This window comes from Hemicordylus capensis, chromosome 2 (genome assembly GCF_027244095.1).
Source record: "Hemicordylus capensis ecotype Gifberg chromosome 2, rHemCap1.1.pri, whole genome shotgun sequence".
Classification (NCBI taxonomy): Eukaryota; Metazoa; Chordata; class Lepidosauria; order Squamata; family Cordylidae; genus Hemicordylus; species Hemicordylus capensis.
In genome coordinates this window covers 211,475,227-211,491,346 of record NC_069658.1, presented here as the reverse complement: position 1 = coordinate 211,491,346, position 16,120 = coordinate 211,475,227, and the positions used below count along the sequence as shown (strand labels likewise).

General features: G+C 49.0%; 1 protein-coding gene across 4 annotated transcripts in view; it reads right to left on the bottom strand.

Moving 5' to 3' along the window:
* Positions 1-16,120, bottom strand: part of MKNK2 (MAPK interacting serine/threonine kinase 2) — a 41,668-nt gene that overhangs the window by 18,635 nt on the left and 6,913 nt on the right. For all 4 annotated transcript variants that reach the window (XM_053296052.1, XM_053296051.1, XM_053296054.1 and 1 more), the window contains 8 exons: positions 12,490-12,571; positions 10,308-10,409; positions 9,259-9,356; positions 4,623-4,702; positions 3,562-3,635; positions 3,325-3,429; positions 2,424-2,479; positions 2,110-2,205 (listed from right to left, as the gene is read on the bottom strand). In XM_053296052.1, coding sequence (XP_053152027.1) covers positions 2,110-2,205; positions 2,424-2,479; positions 3,325-3,429; positions 3,562-3,635; positions 4,623-4,702; positions 9,259-9,356; positions 10,308-10,409; positions 12,490-12,571 — 693 coding nt within the window. The remainder of the gene's footprint in view (positions 1-2,109; positions 2,206-2,423; positions 2,480-3,324; positions 3,430-3,561; positions 3,636-4,622; positions 4,703-9,258; positions 9,357-10,307; positions 10,410-12,489; positions 12,572-16,120) is intronic.

The window sequence follows — 16,120 nt, the reverse complement described above, 5'->3', positions numbered from 1 at the left end:
GGCGCCTCCCCCTTCAGACACCTGGGGCCATAAGCACGAAGGGGCCGGGTGGGGGAGAGTGACTGGGCACAACTTCCTCCCCGCTTTTGCGGCTGTACGCAGGAGCGTGGCTGGCGCTCGTATCGTGCGATTCGGACTACTCTCCCCATCTTTCCATCGATCAAGCTCTCCTACCTGCACCAAGCCTGTTTTAAAGGAAGGACTGCACCTCTCCTGCCGACCCCATCATCAAGGGCAGGGGCAGAGGTGCAACTGAACAGGGTAGGGGGCACAAGTGTCCCTGGGCGACCCCCCCCCAAAAAGGGGCCCACCAGGCCAAGCGACAGCTTACTCTTGGCTCCCCAACAACTTCCCTTGGGGTCAAAGGGCTCACTCCAGCCGTGCTGCACCCCGATCACGGGAGGAGAGCTGGACTTGGGAATTGCCCCTTTGCTAAGCAGGGTCCACCCTGGTTTGCATTTGCATGGGAGACCACACATGCGTGAGCACGGTAAGGTTTTCCCCTCAGGGGATGGGGCTGCTCTGGGAAGAGCATCTGCATGCAGAAGGCTCCAAGTTCCCTCCCCTGGCATCTCCAGACGGGGCTGAGAGAGAGAGAGAGTCCTTTGTGCATTCTTGGAGAAGCCGCTGCCAGTCTGTGCAGACAACACTGAGCTAGGTGGACCATGGGTCTGACTCAGTACAAGGCAGCTTCCCATGTTCCTAAAAATGCAGGGGCTGAAGACAGTCACAGCAAAAACAAAAACAAAACCCCAAAAAACCTACGAGCAAATGAAGAGAAGCAGTTTATTTGGAACTGGGAGGGAAAGAGAGCAAATTCGGTGGGTGGCGGGGAGACGGGGACCGAATATTCTGAGCAAGGACTGGAGGCCCGACTTTTGAGGCGATCTGAACACTCTCACGGAGCAGACACAGAACTGAAAGCGACAGGATGTCTCCCTCCCTCGCCCTGCAAGCAACCTTCCTCATGACAGAGGAGGAGGAGGAGAGACGGCCAACCTCCTCTCCCCGCCCCACAAGCCAGACGCCAGGCGCTCTGACCCACTTCTGCAAGCCTCCTCGCCTCCCACACCGAGGCGAGGACGCCAGCCGCCACACACACACACACACACACCCCAGGAGGCTCCGCCTGCCAGCCAATCAGGCAAGCTGTTGCTAAGGCCAGGCTCCTAGCTTCTCCCCGCAGGCCCCGGAGGGAGGCCTCTCCCTCGGCTTAGAGGGGAAAGGCACAGCAAAGGCCAGCCGAGCGGGGCGGGGAGAATTAAGAGGATTATGTAACCCCCAGGCAACGCCAGCTTCCCAGCTTCCCCAGGATCTCACAATGCAAGGGGCCGATGAGTATGCATGCTAATTCACAACGCCAATCTGCGTGTCAAGTTCAAAACGCAGCTGGGCTCCCCGATCCACCCAAGGGCCAGTTAGGCTTTCAAGTCCAGGATCTGGCTCACAACAGTGGCCGCCAGATGCCATTATCATTATCATTCGATTTCTAGACCACCCTTCCAAAAATGGCTCAGGGCGGTTTACACAGAGAAATAAACAAATAAGATGGATCCCTGTCCCCAAAGGGCTCGCAATGTAAAAAGAAACACAAGATAGACACCAGCAACAGTTCACTGTGCTGGGGGTGGAGAGGGCCAGTTACTCTCCCCCTGCTCAATAAATAATAATAATCAGCACATTAAAAGATGCCTCTTTGCCAAGTTAGCCTTTAAGAAAGGCAGCTTCTTCACGCCTTTGTCCAGCCTGCTTTAAAGCCAGTGAATTCCTGAAGTTAGCAGTATATAAGGCAGCTATAAATCCTCTCTTTTGCCTGGCCTGAATCCACTGCCAATTTCACTGGGCAACTTCAAAGTCTAACATTACAAGGAAGAACACTCTCCCTGTCCATTTGCTCCAAACCATGCACAATTCTTTAAGTCTCTACCATGGTTTCCCCCCCCAAATGAAAGCCTTGGGGCGGTGAGTTCCACAGGTGTCACAAAGTACTTTTTTGGGCCTGCTGTCTGTTTATTTAGGTGAGTTCGAGTATTATGGACAGACGGAAGGGGAAGAAAAAGCCCCTCTCCACTGAGTTTTTAATCTTACGAAATCCATCAGGGGTCTTACCGGGGTAAGCAACTCCGGGGTAGAGATGGGGGAACAGTCACCATTCAACTTGATCCCGCTTCCCAGATCGAAGTCACAGATTTTCACGGGGGAAACCTTGCATTCCAGAGAGATGGAGAGGGGAAAAGAGAGTCACCCATTACTATCAAGGACAAACACGCCTCTTATCCCTAAAGCATTCTGAAAACTATCTCCCACAATATTTCTGTTAATCTGTCAGCACCACAGCCTGTAGCCGTGAGTTACACAGACTGCATATCCCACAAGGGCAAATGGGGCATCCTGCCCAGAAGGGCGTTTAAGCCAGGGCTCACCTGATTGGGTCTCTCACAGAGAATATTTTCTGGTTTTAAATCTCGATGTGCTATTCCTGCAAAGAAATTGGGGGGGCGAGGGATAAATAAAAGTTTCCAGTTAGAGGCCACACCCTTTACAACAAGGAAACAGCAGGAGCAACTAGAACAGGATGGAGACTGGCTATCCCAATACAAGGGAAGTCCTGTAGGATCAAGCCGCATGTCCACCCGCCCCAGTATCCTGTTTCCAACAGAGCTCAGCCTTTGGAAAGCACAGTGACCGGTCACCAAGGCAGCAGTCCCTCCCTCCAGCACCTGGGACTTCAGAGACAGACTGCCTCTGTAAATGGAAGCTCCATTTAGCCAAGGAAATAGCTGCCAGTAGAGCCATCTAAGATCCTACAAGAACTGCACTCCTTTCCTCACAAAGGCATGCAGAAAGCAGGGAAAGGCGAAAGGAACTAGCTGAGTGACAACAAGTATACAGAAGGTTTTAAAAATTATTATTTATTATTATTTTTTAAATTATTATTATTTATCAAATTTGTACAACACCCCAAACTTTAGTCTCTGGGCCGTTAACAATAGCATTAAACAAGTTAAAAACGTATACAAAAAACTAAAAACAATTTAATAATAAACCAGAAATTAAAACCTTAAAATTTAGGACGCTGAGAAAGCTTGGGCAAAAAGATGAGTTTTTCAAGTGTTTTTTGAAAATTGCTAGAGATAGGGAGGATCGTAACTCAGCAGGGAGGGCATTCCACAATCTTATTGACCTTCAGGAGGGGGCCAAGGCACCACTTTTAGGCCCTATTAAGTGGGTTACTCCCTTGCAGCATCGACCGACCGCAGCTGCTAAACAGAAGGGTAAACATACCCGGCACAGCCCAAAAGGTGCCCCGCTGGTTTTGCCTACCTTTGTTGTGCAAGAAGTTAAGGGCACTGGCGATATTGTGGACCACCATGCTGGCCTCCAACTCATTGAAATGGCGGCGACGGTGGATATGGGTTAAGATGGAGCCTGGAAAAGTCCCCGGAATGACAGAGAACAGCCCCTGGTTAGCTACCCAGCATGTTTTCTGGTGGAGGTGTGCAAAAAAATGCATTAACCCCCACCCCACTCAAAAGGAGGACCGTTTCTTGACGTATGTACCTCCTCTCATCTTTTCGAACACGAGGTAGAATCGGTCCTCCTCCTCAAAGAACTCTATCAGTTCCAGGATGTTTCTGTCAAAAGAAGAAAGAGAATAAAGTTAAACCAGAGAAGAGAAGGATCTCAGAGTCACATTTTCCTATGAGAAAGAGACACCTTTTGGCAAGTGTAAAGGATTCATATGCATACTTGGGGGGCTGGCTGTAAAGCTTAGCAGCAGGGAGGTGCAGAACGTTCTGAGCTTGGAACGGGCCGTTTCCAGTGTTCTGAGCTCAGAACAGAATGCCCTTCAAATGAAGAACTCGTTCCGAGCTCGGAACGGAACGATCCTGTTCAATTTGGACTCCAAAATGGCACCCTTCTGGCCTCTGCGTACACACGGCAACCATTTGTGTGATCAGTACCACCACGCAAGTGGCTGCTGTATGTGCACGGAGGCCAGAAGAATGCCATTTTGGAACCCCAAATGGCGCTCGGAATGTTCCAAGTGTTCTGAGCTCGTTCCGTCTCTAAGCGTTTAACTGGAGATGCCCGAGATAAAATCTAGGACCTTCCCCCTGTAAAACAAGGGCTTGAACTCCAAGCTGTGGACTCTCCCGGGCTATAGGTTCTCTGGAAGCGAGTCTAATGCCTACACCAGGCTTCCCCAAACTGCGGCCCTCCAGATGTTGCTGAACTACAACTCCCATCATACCCAGCCACAATAAATTGTGGCTAGGGATGCTGGGAGTTGTAGTTCAGCGACATCTGGAGGGCTGCAGTTTGGGGAAGCCTGGCCTACACCTTTGTGACAGGCTAAGGCCCTAGTTCTCATTGAGGTGCCCAAGTTCTCACTGAATTGTGCCTGGGCTGTCTGAGCTCACCCTACAGAGGGGATCTCCATAAAAAGAACTCCCTGCAGACAGAAAACTAGGGTCTACCCAGGCTTTCTCCCTTGTTGATTTCTAAGTGCAGGAAATTATTGGTTTTCTAAGGGCAGGCATTTATCAAGCAGGACTCTACCGGCAGTCTGAAATGGCCCCCCATTATAGCCCCCCCCATCCACTCACACATATCCATACCTGTGTCCTTGGCACTGATACAGCATCTCCACTTCCCGGAAGACCCGACTTCGGATGTGTCCAAGACGCTTCTCAATTATCTTGAAAGAAAAAATTGGAGGAATGGAATGAAACTACTGTATGTCCTCAATGGTTGGCAATTTTCATTTCCCCCCACCAATAAGTTATAGGCTGGGCAACACACAAGTCTCGACAATTTCCTCCCTTGACATTCTATTTTTCGACAGGCAGTGAATGGAGGACCCATCACAGGAGCTCACACCAACAAAGAGTTTGGCTGCCGGTTTGAAATAAATCAATTCATAAGAACAGCCCTGCTGGATCAGGCCCAAGGCCTATCTAGTCCAGGATCCTGTTTCACACAGTGGCCCACCAGAGCAAGAACAAGTTCACTGCTCCAGATCAAGCCTGCGTCTCCAGATGTTGATGGACTACAACTCCCATAATCCAAAGGCCACTGTGGCTGGGGACTATGGGAGTTGTAGTCCAGCAACATATGGGGACCCATGTTCAAGAACCCCTATCCTACACACAGAAAAAAGGGAGACAGCCAAGCCAGTACCATTTCTCCCCCCCCAACCCCACCCAACAACCTAGTTTCCAGACATGCAAGCAATTCCAACCCTCCATCAATTCTCTCAACACCTGCTTCCAGGCATTCTGTTCTTTTACCACTCCTTTCTCAGAGTTTATTCTTATTTATTTTTTTCTCAAACGTGTAGACTGCCCCAAACTTCCATCTCTGGATGGTCTACAACAGCATGAAACAAATTAAAACGAAAACCTTCCTTATGAAGCAAGACTACAACACCTGGGGCTTTTTAGTTTAGAAAAAAAGACGACTGTGGGGACACACGATAGAGGTCTATGAAGTCATGCATGGAGTGGAGAAAGTGGATAGAGAGAAATTCTTCTCCCTCTCCCATAACACTAGAACCAGGAATCATCCCATGAAATTGGTTGCCAGGAAATCTAGGACCAGCAAACAGAAGTACTTTTCCACACAACGCATCATCCACTTGTGGAATTCTCTGCCACAAGATGTGGTGACAGCCAACCACCTGGATGGCTTGAAGAGGGATTTGGATCACTTCGGGGGGAGAGCAGGGGCATAACTATAATAGGGCAAGGGGAGACAGTTGTCTGGGGCCCACTGCCTTGGGGGCCCCCCAGAGGCAAGTCACATGACTGACTCCACCAGCTGTGCATCCACCCGGGCTTCCTTCAGTTGTATTCATCCTCCAAAATTGATGTGAGTGTTAAGACCTGGGGCAACCTGAAGAGCATGTCTTTCTCTAGTACCATTAAATGACTTGCATCATCCACAATTTACAAAACCTTAAAAAAAATAATTTAGGATCATGTTCTATTGTGGCACATAGGATATATAGACAAACCTCTCCGGATGATTTCAATGGGCGGTGGGGCTCATGGCAAAGAAGGCGTTCTCTTAAAAACCCAGGGCCCAAGTTGTTTAGGGCTTGTATTTTGCCCGGAAACCTATCACTCGTTCAGTATACAAGTAATATGGTCTCTCCGAGATGACCCAGAGACCAACCTGGCTGCTGCATTCTGTACCAACTATAGTTTCTGGACTACATAAGCCAAAGCCGATAAAAAGCACCTCTGGCTGCCGCCTCGACCTGGAATTCCAGGGAGAGGTTTGGATCCAGAAGCGCTCCCAGACTGTGCATCTGTTCCTTCTGGGGAAGAGTGACCCCATCCAGAACCAGCAGATCAGAATTGTCTCCCAAGTTCTAACCACGCACAACAAGTAACTCCGTCTTATCTGGATTCAGCTCAGTTTGTTGTCCCTCATCCAGCCCATCACCGCCTCCAGGCAGGAATTTAGGGAAGGATTCCCTACCCCTTCTTAGGAAGGAGTTCCCAACCTTGGATCCCCAGATGACGTTGGACTACAACTCTCACGGATGACATCTGGGGGCTGAAGGTAGGGGATCATGAGAGTTGTAGTCCAACGTCATCTGGGGACCAAGGCTGATGAACCCCTGCCCTTGGAGCTGGAGAAAAGGTGAATTGTTCACAGGGCAATTACGGCCAGCCAGGTAACGTTTGGTGGTGATGGACAAGGGCGGGGGGAGATGAAGAACCTCCGCATTTTAAAAATAAAAAATAAAAGTTTCCGTTGCCCACTCCCCCCTGGCGGGGTGGGACAGCTGTTCCTTTCGCAGCTCATTTTCCCAGAAAGCCACCTCGTTTAGTCCCTCCCCAAGCCTTGCATATGCCGCTTTCCCCCAGTCCCACCCACCCCACGGAAACTGCAGCTTCAGAACACACGCTCACGTCTGGAGAGGAGATAACCAAAGCACACCCAGCCAGAGGGGCTTTTGCCCAATGCAGACGCAAAGAGCAAACAACTTCTGCACCGCTGCTGCCAGCACCCACAAAACCCGAAGTTCTCGATTGAACTCTAGGCTTAATTTCCTTTATTTTATTTTATTTTTAAGTTGCCATTTCAGGTCTCTTGCTGAGTGAATGAACAGTTGTTCACGCCCTTTGCCAACAAAAGGTCCCCAGAGAGAGAGAATGACTAAGAGCAGCTGCTGTGCAAAGTGTCAGACTCCCCAGGGAGGGCATAACCTGGCAGGCGCGGGCCCCCTCACCCCCCCCAACCATCCTCTCCACTGCCCAACCCACCACATCTGCGCACACACAAACTCCTCCTCCTCCTCTCGCTACAGTTGTGGATGTGTCCACAAGATTATGCAGACCCATCCCGTTTTGTGGGGATTTAACTACAGCAGCAGCAAAAAAAAGAGGCAAACTTCCTCAGGTCCGTCCAGGCCTCGACTGGGCAACTGCTCATGAATCCGTGCACTGTTCCCTCTAAGGCATGCACACGTGCGCGCGCTCACAAGTGTCTGGATGTCCACTCAGGTCATTTTAGATCCCGCTCAGGTTGAATCGGGAAGGCCCGACTCTGAATGCAGGTGAGCGCACACTGCTTTGATACTGCCTCCCAGAACAAAACTTATTCTGCACAGAGATGGGGGGAAAACTAGAGGGACCACTGAATCCGTGTTGTCTCTCTTCCCCTCTCTGTTCCCTCCTGCCAACTTGGGTGGATACAGCCAAATTTGCAGAAATGAAGAACACACTCAAGCCTTTGAATGGCTAGTTTCTAGCATTAAACGCTCATGTAGGCTTTTGACTGTGCAGCCTTTATCTTTAAGTACAAGTCTCTTCCAAAACCTAGCTACGCCTGAAATTGGCAAAATACCACATCATACCTCAGATGTAAGACTAATGCACATTTTAAAAATTCAGGGAACAGTTTATATGACGCTTTGCACGGATCCTCTAAGGTTTCAACTACTGCACAGTAACGGCTGTGCCATGATGTCACTGTTAAGTGACTTGACCAAGGTTCCATGGAGAGGTCTGTGGCACAAATTATTGCATTATCAATGCAAAGTGTTCCTTTGTGTGCTAAGTGTACCTGGCACTCTCTGTTCAGCATGAAGTTGGATAGGATTGACAAAGATTGGCTTAACAGATTTTCGCAACCACATTTCAAACACTGCAAAGCTTCCATGATCAGCAGGCACATGCTGTCCCTCAGCAACGATTCTCCTCCAGGCAACCAGACAAAATGCTTTCCATTCTCCAGGTTGCGAATGAGACACAAAAGCAAGCATCTGATTTAAAAACCAAGCACGGCTTCCATGAGCAAGCTTAGAGAAAGCATCTCAAAACAGAGGTGCTAGGTCAGAAAACAGTACCTTGCAAGAGCACAGCTCCTCTGCAGCTCACCTCTTTGCAAGACCTGAGCTCCTTTTCATAAGAACAGCCCTGCTGGATCAGGCCCAAGGAGGCCCATCTAATTCAGCATCCTGTTTCACACAATGGCCCAACAGATGCCACTGGAAGCCTACAGGCAGGAGTTGAGGGCATGCCCTCTCTCCTGCTGTGACTCCCCTGCAACTGGTACTCAGAGGCATCCTGCCTCTGTGGCTGGAGGTGACCTTTAGCCCTCCAACTAGTAGCTGTTGATAGACCTCTTCTCCGTGAAGTGATCCAAACCCCTCTTCAAGCCATCCAGGTTGTTGGCTGTCACCACATCTTGTGGCAGAGAATTCCACAAGTGGATTATGTGTTGCGTGAAAAAGTACTTTCGTTTGCTGGTCCTAGATTTCCTGGCAACCAATTTCATGGGATGACTCCTGGTTCTAGTGTTATGGGAGAGGGAGAAGAATTTCTCTCTCTCCACTTTCTCCACACCATGCATGATTTTATGGACCTCTATCATGTCTCCCCGCAGTCATCTTTTTTCTAAACTAAAAAGCCCTTGCCTCATAAGAAAGGTGCTCTAGGCCCCTGGTCATCTTGGTTGCCCTCTTTTGTACCTTTCCCAGTTCTAATGTCCTTTTTTAGATGTGGTAGTGACCAGAATTGTACGCAGTACTCCAGGTGTGGCCGCACCAGTTTTGTATAAGGGCATGATAATATTAGCCGTTTTATTTTCAATCCCCTTCCTAATGATCCCTAGCATGGAATTGGCCTTTGTCAAAGCTGCCACACACTGACACTGCACGGAGATCCAAACGCTGCCCCCTCAAGCATTTGGGGTTCTTGCACCCCTGCACAATAATGCAATAGTAATTCGAACACATACCTTCACAGCATACTCCTTATTGGTAATGAGGTTAACGCAAGCCTGGACCTTTGCATGTGCGCCTTCCCCGAGTACCTCCTCTTGGAGCTGGTAAACATCTGAAGAGGAGGGAAGCCAAGAAGATTGGAATTTCAAGAATACAACCTTGAACCAATTTGAGAAAAGCCATATGCAAGGCCGAACAAAACCTACAAAACCTACAAAAGCAGTTCCCTCCAATTTCAAAGCCTGCTTGAATTCCCCACCCCACTTTAATTTTAAGATTCCAGTCGTGATTTATGTTTTTAACCTCCTATGAAAGTTAACTGATGGACTAGTTTGCAATCTCCAGCTGACCCAAAGCTGCAATTATGAGTCCAGTAAGGTGAAATAAAAATAAATTTCGAACCCCAAGAGCCAACAGTGAAGTGCAAGGAACCTTTAACCGATTTCCCATTCCCTAAATCCAGGGGAAGGCAACCTTGGCTCTCCAGCTGTTTAATTCAGCAGTTGTAATTCAGCAGCTGTTTAATTCAGAGTTGTAGTTCAGCAACAGCTGGCACATCAAGGATGCCCATCCCTGCTCTAAAGCTCTTCTCCTTGGATCTCTGATCATTTTAGAAAATCAAGCAGCTCTGAGATTTTAGACATTCGTTCTGGAGCTGTGGTTTGGGTTTTTATTTTGTCAATTATGATTTTCAGTGGTTTGAAAGACACACTATATATCCCCACGAATATATAGCAAAGAGGTTCTTTGTGTGTTACGAAGCAAAAAAGGGGCCTAGTTTTTCTGAAGCAGAAAGGGTTCATACTCATCACATCTGTGGCCACTTTCCAGCGTCTAACTGCTCTCACAGATTTCTGCTGCTAGTCCTCATGGTTATCGAGGCTATCAGTGGCTTAGCCAAGTCTCAGGGAATACAGTCATCTTGTCCCTGGGCTTACACCAAAGCATTTTGTTGCTGGAGAAAAGAGATTATTCCCCACTGCTGGCTAGTAAGCACGGGGGACTAGCAACTTAGAGAAGCTGATCTCCCAAGTCCACGACCTCTCTCATCCAGACAGCTCACCTTCAAATCTCCCTGAAAAACTGTCCGTGGCTCTACAGCGTTTCTTCTTCTTATTCCTTCTCTTAGCATTGGGGATGTCAATGGGTTGACTCGAAGGCATGTCTGACGGGCAAAGATTGAACACAACACAAAAGTCACAAAGCAGCAGCAGCATTCGAACTCAGAACCAGTCACAGTGCGACACGTGGGGACGCCAAAAGCTAAGAGACACCAGATCTGGAAGCAAGTGAATACACTCCTGGTCCATATACGTCAGCTCTGTCAACACTGACTGCCTCTCCAAGGTTTCAGATGGAGGAATTTCCCAAACACTGAGCCCTGCTTTGAACATGGGACCTATCAAGCTAAACAGAATGCTTAAGGCCGTTTAGAGCATGCAAGACCAAAACTACCGCCAAACCTCAACCACCTGGGGGGAAACTCCACACACAGTTTGTTTCTATACTGTGTTTTCTTTTTCCCCAAAGGAGAAGTATTAAATTGCAGCATCAAACCAAGAAAGAGTTCCCGTTGATTGCAACAGCACAAAATTCAGTTGATCGACAAGTTCAAACACAAGTCATTTCAACCACCATAGGAACGGACATGCTAAATCCTACTGCAGCTGCCTCCTACTGAGTCAAACCCTTGGTCCATCTAGCCTCGGTATGGTCTACCCTGGCTGGCAGCAACTCTCTGGCGTTTCAGAGGAGGGTCTTTCCCAGGCTGACCTGGAGATGCTGCCAGGGACTGCACCAGAGACCTTCTGCGTGCCAAGCAGGGGGTCTGCCACAGAGTTATGGCCCCCCTCCCTAGCCCACAAACTGGAAGGTGACCCCCCACTCAATTTAGCATCTCTCAGACTGAGGGCAGAGAGGAGCAGCAGGGGGGGAGAAAGAGGTCACTGCAAACAGGGCGAAGACCTCTAACTGCCTGCCGCCTCGCTCCGCTGTTCCACACTGTGGTGGTTGTGCTCCCAGAAGTGACCAGAGGGATATTTCTGGGACACCCCCAAGCAGCACGGCAGGTCTGTGACTAATCCTTAATGTTTAGCTAGCCGGATATTATATTATATTATTATTATTTCTTCTTGTTTACACAGTCAGACAGGTGTTATTGACTGGTTTGTTTCATCCAGACCTCGAGTCCTTCCCAAGGAGCTGGGATGGCTGAATTTTGTTATCAATATTGTTCTTGTTGTTATTATAGATATCGTCGCAGAATATAGGCTGTTCCCAATAAAGCTGCTTTTTGTAACTGGTTGATGGTGATTTCTGTGGCCCCGATGGTGTTGAGGTGCTCTTCAAGATGTTTTGGAATTGCACCTAGGGCGCCAATTACCACTGGGATTATTTGGGTCTTTTTCTGCCACAGCCTTGCAATTTCCATTTGTAGATCTTTGTATTTGGTGATCTTTTCTATGTCTTTTTCTTCTATTCTGCTATCCCCTGGTATTGCTATGTCGATTATTTTAACTTGCTTTTCTTTCTTCTCGACTACAGTTATATCTGGTGTATTGTGTGGTAGATGTCTGTCTGTCTGTCTGTCTGTTAATAATAATAATAATAATAATAATTATTATTATTATTATTATTATTATTATTATTATTATTATTATTATTCACCCCACATTTTCATCTCTAGGTGGTTAACGATAGCATAAAACAAGTTAAAATATATACAAAAACTTAAAACAATTTAACCATTTAAAAAGTACCCACGAATCAAAACCTTAAAATATAGCATTTGTTAAGCCAACCCTGCCAGGTCAGGCCTACTTCAGCCTCCTATCTACAACAGGGGACAGGCAGAGGCCTCCAAGTAGTCCACAAGCAGGGCAGGAAGGGCAAGCCGTCGCCAGCATCTGGTCTTCAGAGGCAGACTGCCTGAGGCCATGGAGGCTCCATTCAGCTACTACTGCGACTAAAAGGCCTCTCCTCCATGCACCTGGCACAAAGAGGCAGACTGCCCTAGCCATGGGGGCTCCATGCCACCATTAAGGCTATCTCCCCTGCATCTGGCATCCAGAGGTAGACTGCCCTAGGCCATGGGGGCTCCGTTCAGCGACTGCGATTATTCGGCCTACCCTCTCTGAATTTGTCTAATCAAGGCTTGGCCTTCAGGAGTGCTCTCGCGATCACCCCACGTCCTTCCCCTCTTCTCTTCCCCACCTACTCAAAAGAACTTTAAGGGCGAGGCTCACCAGGGCGAGACGGGCATTCAAAGTTGAAGACAGATTCCAAGTGATTTGATTGGGAGAATTCCAGGTCGAACGGATTCTGCCCCTGGCAAGCGACAAGAGAAAACAGGGGTGTAAAAAAAGAAGGAGAAGGAGAAATCACCCAGGTGAAAAAGCCAGAACCAAACACGAAGCCTTCGACAGAGGGCCAGTTGTCCAAGAGCGTTTGACGGGAGCAGCGTCCCTCCCCATATTCCACACACCCCCCTTGGACTTGGCACATGGCATGCCGAGGTGCAAAAACGGTCTGCGGGATCAGACCAGAATGTCCATCACGTGATGGAAGACAGAACAAACCTAAGTCCCAATATTAAGAGAGAGATCGACGTTTTTCTGAACTGTAATGTGTTATGTTCACAGTGGCCGAAAACTGAGTTTGTACATTTTTATTGCGGTTAATAACTAAAGTGGTAATAAGTGCATTGAAAAGCAGAAACGATATACAGTACCTGTAGCTTAATAGAATCAATTTTTAAAGCACCAAATCCAGCATCCTGCTTTCCAGCAGTGGCCAACGAGACGCCTTTCAGAAGCCCAGAAACAGAGCAGGAGGGCCATAACCTTCTCCATGGCCACCCCAGACACTGGAATCAGATGCCCTACTGCCTCCAGACAGAGAGGCTCCATCTCACCAGCATCCCTAACAGACCTCTCCTCCTCCACAAATGGTTCTGATCTCCGTTGAAAGCCACCGAAACTAGCGGCCACCCATGCCATCTTGTGGCCATGAGTTCCGCAAGCTCTCTCACTCTATCAGCCTTTTTCACACCCCTTCCACAGTCACCTTCTCTCTACACTCAAAATGCTCCCAACCCTTCAGCCTTTCACTGTAGGGAAGATACTCCAAACAGATTCTTTGGGTTGCCTTTTTGAGTCCTGTCCAATCAGTTTTATAAGCTGGGTGTGTAAGTAAACACACCCCTAGTCACCAATGGTGGAGACTTTTCTCCAGGCGAATAGGCCCAGAAACTTCACTACTGCAAATGGGGTTTTCCATTTCGTTTCCTGTAGGCTGAAAAGGTCTAAACAGATATGCACATATCCTTGTTTTTGTTTCTCTGCAACGTGTTTTATATGCTGTGTCACGGAAGAGGCTTCAAATACGTCACTTCTTGAGGACTAGCGACTTGTGTTAAAGAACAACCGGATGATTTGCAAAGCTGCTATCAACTCCGGGCTCCCTGCTTGCTGAAGCGCTTCCAAACTAGCTCCTAGATCACCCTTTTTCGAATCTCCCGCAAAGAACACACAGAAATAGGTGCTCAGACACCCAGTCACTGCCTCAGAGGCGGCAGCAAAGGAGGTCAGTATTCAGGAGGGAGAGGTGGTTACCCAGAACACGCCACTGGCGGCTGGTCTGACAAGTCCTAGCTGGAACGTCGCCCCACCAGCTTGAAGAAACAACCCATAATGAACTGGGAGGAGACTGTTTATTTGGAGCCAGCCAAGAAGCTTCCAGAGCTCCAGGAACAGAGGGAAGGGCCCATCACCAGAGGCCAGCAGAGCTGAGACCAGAGCTGCATGTCCAGCAAAAGCACGTGGTAGAGTCCTTCCCAGATTACGTCACTTCAAACTGCAGGGAGGAGGGGGAAGGAATGCATCGGGAAGACTCTGCCCCCTTTTAAATAAAGCGCTCTCTGAATGTACGAAGGTAACGTGTGTGTGTGTGTGTGTGTGTGTGTGATGAAATGTCCTTAAGAGCTAGATTTTTTAAAGTGAACTCATTTCAAAGATCTTTTGTATTGTAAGAACAGCCCTGCTGGATCAGGCCCAAGGAGGCCCAGCTAGTCCAGCATCCTGTTTCGCACAGTGGCCCACCAGATGCCGCTGGAAGCCACAGGCAGGAGTTGAAAGGGGCAGGCCCTCTCTCCTGCTGTGACTCCCCTGCAACTGGGACTCAGGAGCTGGCCTATAGCCCTCAGGCTAGTAGCCCTTGATAGACCTCTCATCCATTAAGTTCTCCAAACCCCTCTTCAAGCCATCCAGGTTGTATTTTTTGTATCTAGGTTGCATACAAAAAATTTATTTTTAAATTTTGGGTTGTCATTGGTTTGTTGTGTTTTGTGTTTTTACTAAAAAAATTTTAACATTGCGTTGTTGGGAGCCACCCAGAGAACCATTTGTTTCGGGGCAGCTAGCAAAAGTTTGTTTCTCTCCCTATGCCAGCTTTAAAACAAACAAACAAAAAAAGCCTTTTCATATTCCCAAGCAGTCCCGTCCTCTAAAATGGTCCCACGGCGCCATTTTGCCAGCCAAGCAAGGCCAGGGGTTACTGGCACGGCTGACAGACACGGCTTTCCCCTTCATGCAGCAGAGCTCTCTGTGCATGCTCTGTGGAACTATCTCGTCGCTATGACCCGAGCCGCCCGATTCGAGGAATGTGAACCACCGGTTTCAAAAAGGACTCTGTCTTGTAGCACAAGCCCTATTTCTCCCCCTCTCCGCCCTGCCAAATCACCCGCACAGCCAGCTCCATCTTGTTCACCCACTTCTGGATCTCCCCCCACCCCCCACCGCCCCCCCCCCAGCTTAGCCTCTTTCAAGATCAGCAACCATTATTTCATCCCCTCTCGCCCTTGTCTCCCAAGCCATTAGAGACGGCCACAATACCGTCCATTCACACACACCCCAGGGGCACCGTCCTGGAAAAGGAGTTTCTCAGAAGCCTCAATTACGAAATTGAGTTTGGGTGGAGAAAAGATCGCCCCATAATTTTTATTTTCTCTAAGCAGAAAAATCCCCTCCCTCCCTCCCTGCACATCAGATCGCAGGGTGTCTGGGGCTGAAACCGCCTCCCCCTCCCTCCCTCCCTCCCCTACTCAGAAATGCCTCCCTGCGCCTGTTTGTTTTGCAACCACCACACTGTGCCAAAGCCAAGCAGTCAAGACGGCAGCAGAGAGTCAGCCCCCTATCCCAGGATGCTTTGCTTCAAGGTCACGGGAGTTGCAGAGGGGAGGGGGAAAAATACAAACATTACGTGGGGGGTGTTGGAAGGGGAGGAGAGGCACAGTCACTGCAATCCCTCGCACTACCCAAATTACACTCTTTGTCACCCCTTGCAAACTCCTTTCATGTGCTGTATTTCAACCCTCCAAACCTGTGCAAGGGGGGGGGGGAAACACCCTAAAGTTTTGCACCGTGTGTGTGTGTGTGTGTGTACGTACTGCAAGCAGATGCCACCCTGTGTGAAGCTGCCAAGGAGGCCAGCTGATCACAGAAGTGCTGCTGCCCCCCGCCGAGATGGCTTGACACCCTCCCCCCCACTCCACCATGGAAAAAACAAGTCCTAGGTTTTTCTCCCTCCGCTTGTCAGAACCTCCTTTTAGCCGAGTTGCGGAGGAAGGAGAACCAGGGCTCTTGCCGAAAGCAGCCACATTTATTTTCCACGGCAACACTGAACCCCCACCCACCTTCTGATGGCGCAGCAGCGACAACCCCGTTCAATCTCATCCGAGGCTGGAAGGAACCTTTTTTTAAAAAAACCACACACAAAAAGAGCCTGTTTCCTGAAAGTGTGTAACTCCCCCACCCACCCACCCACCCACCCACAGAGCGCCCTGCTGCTCTGGGGCCAGCTTCGCAGTGCCCGGCAGCC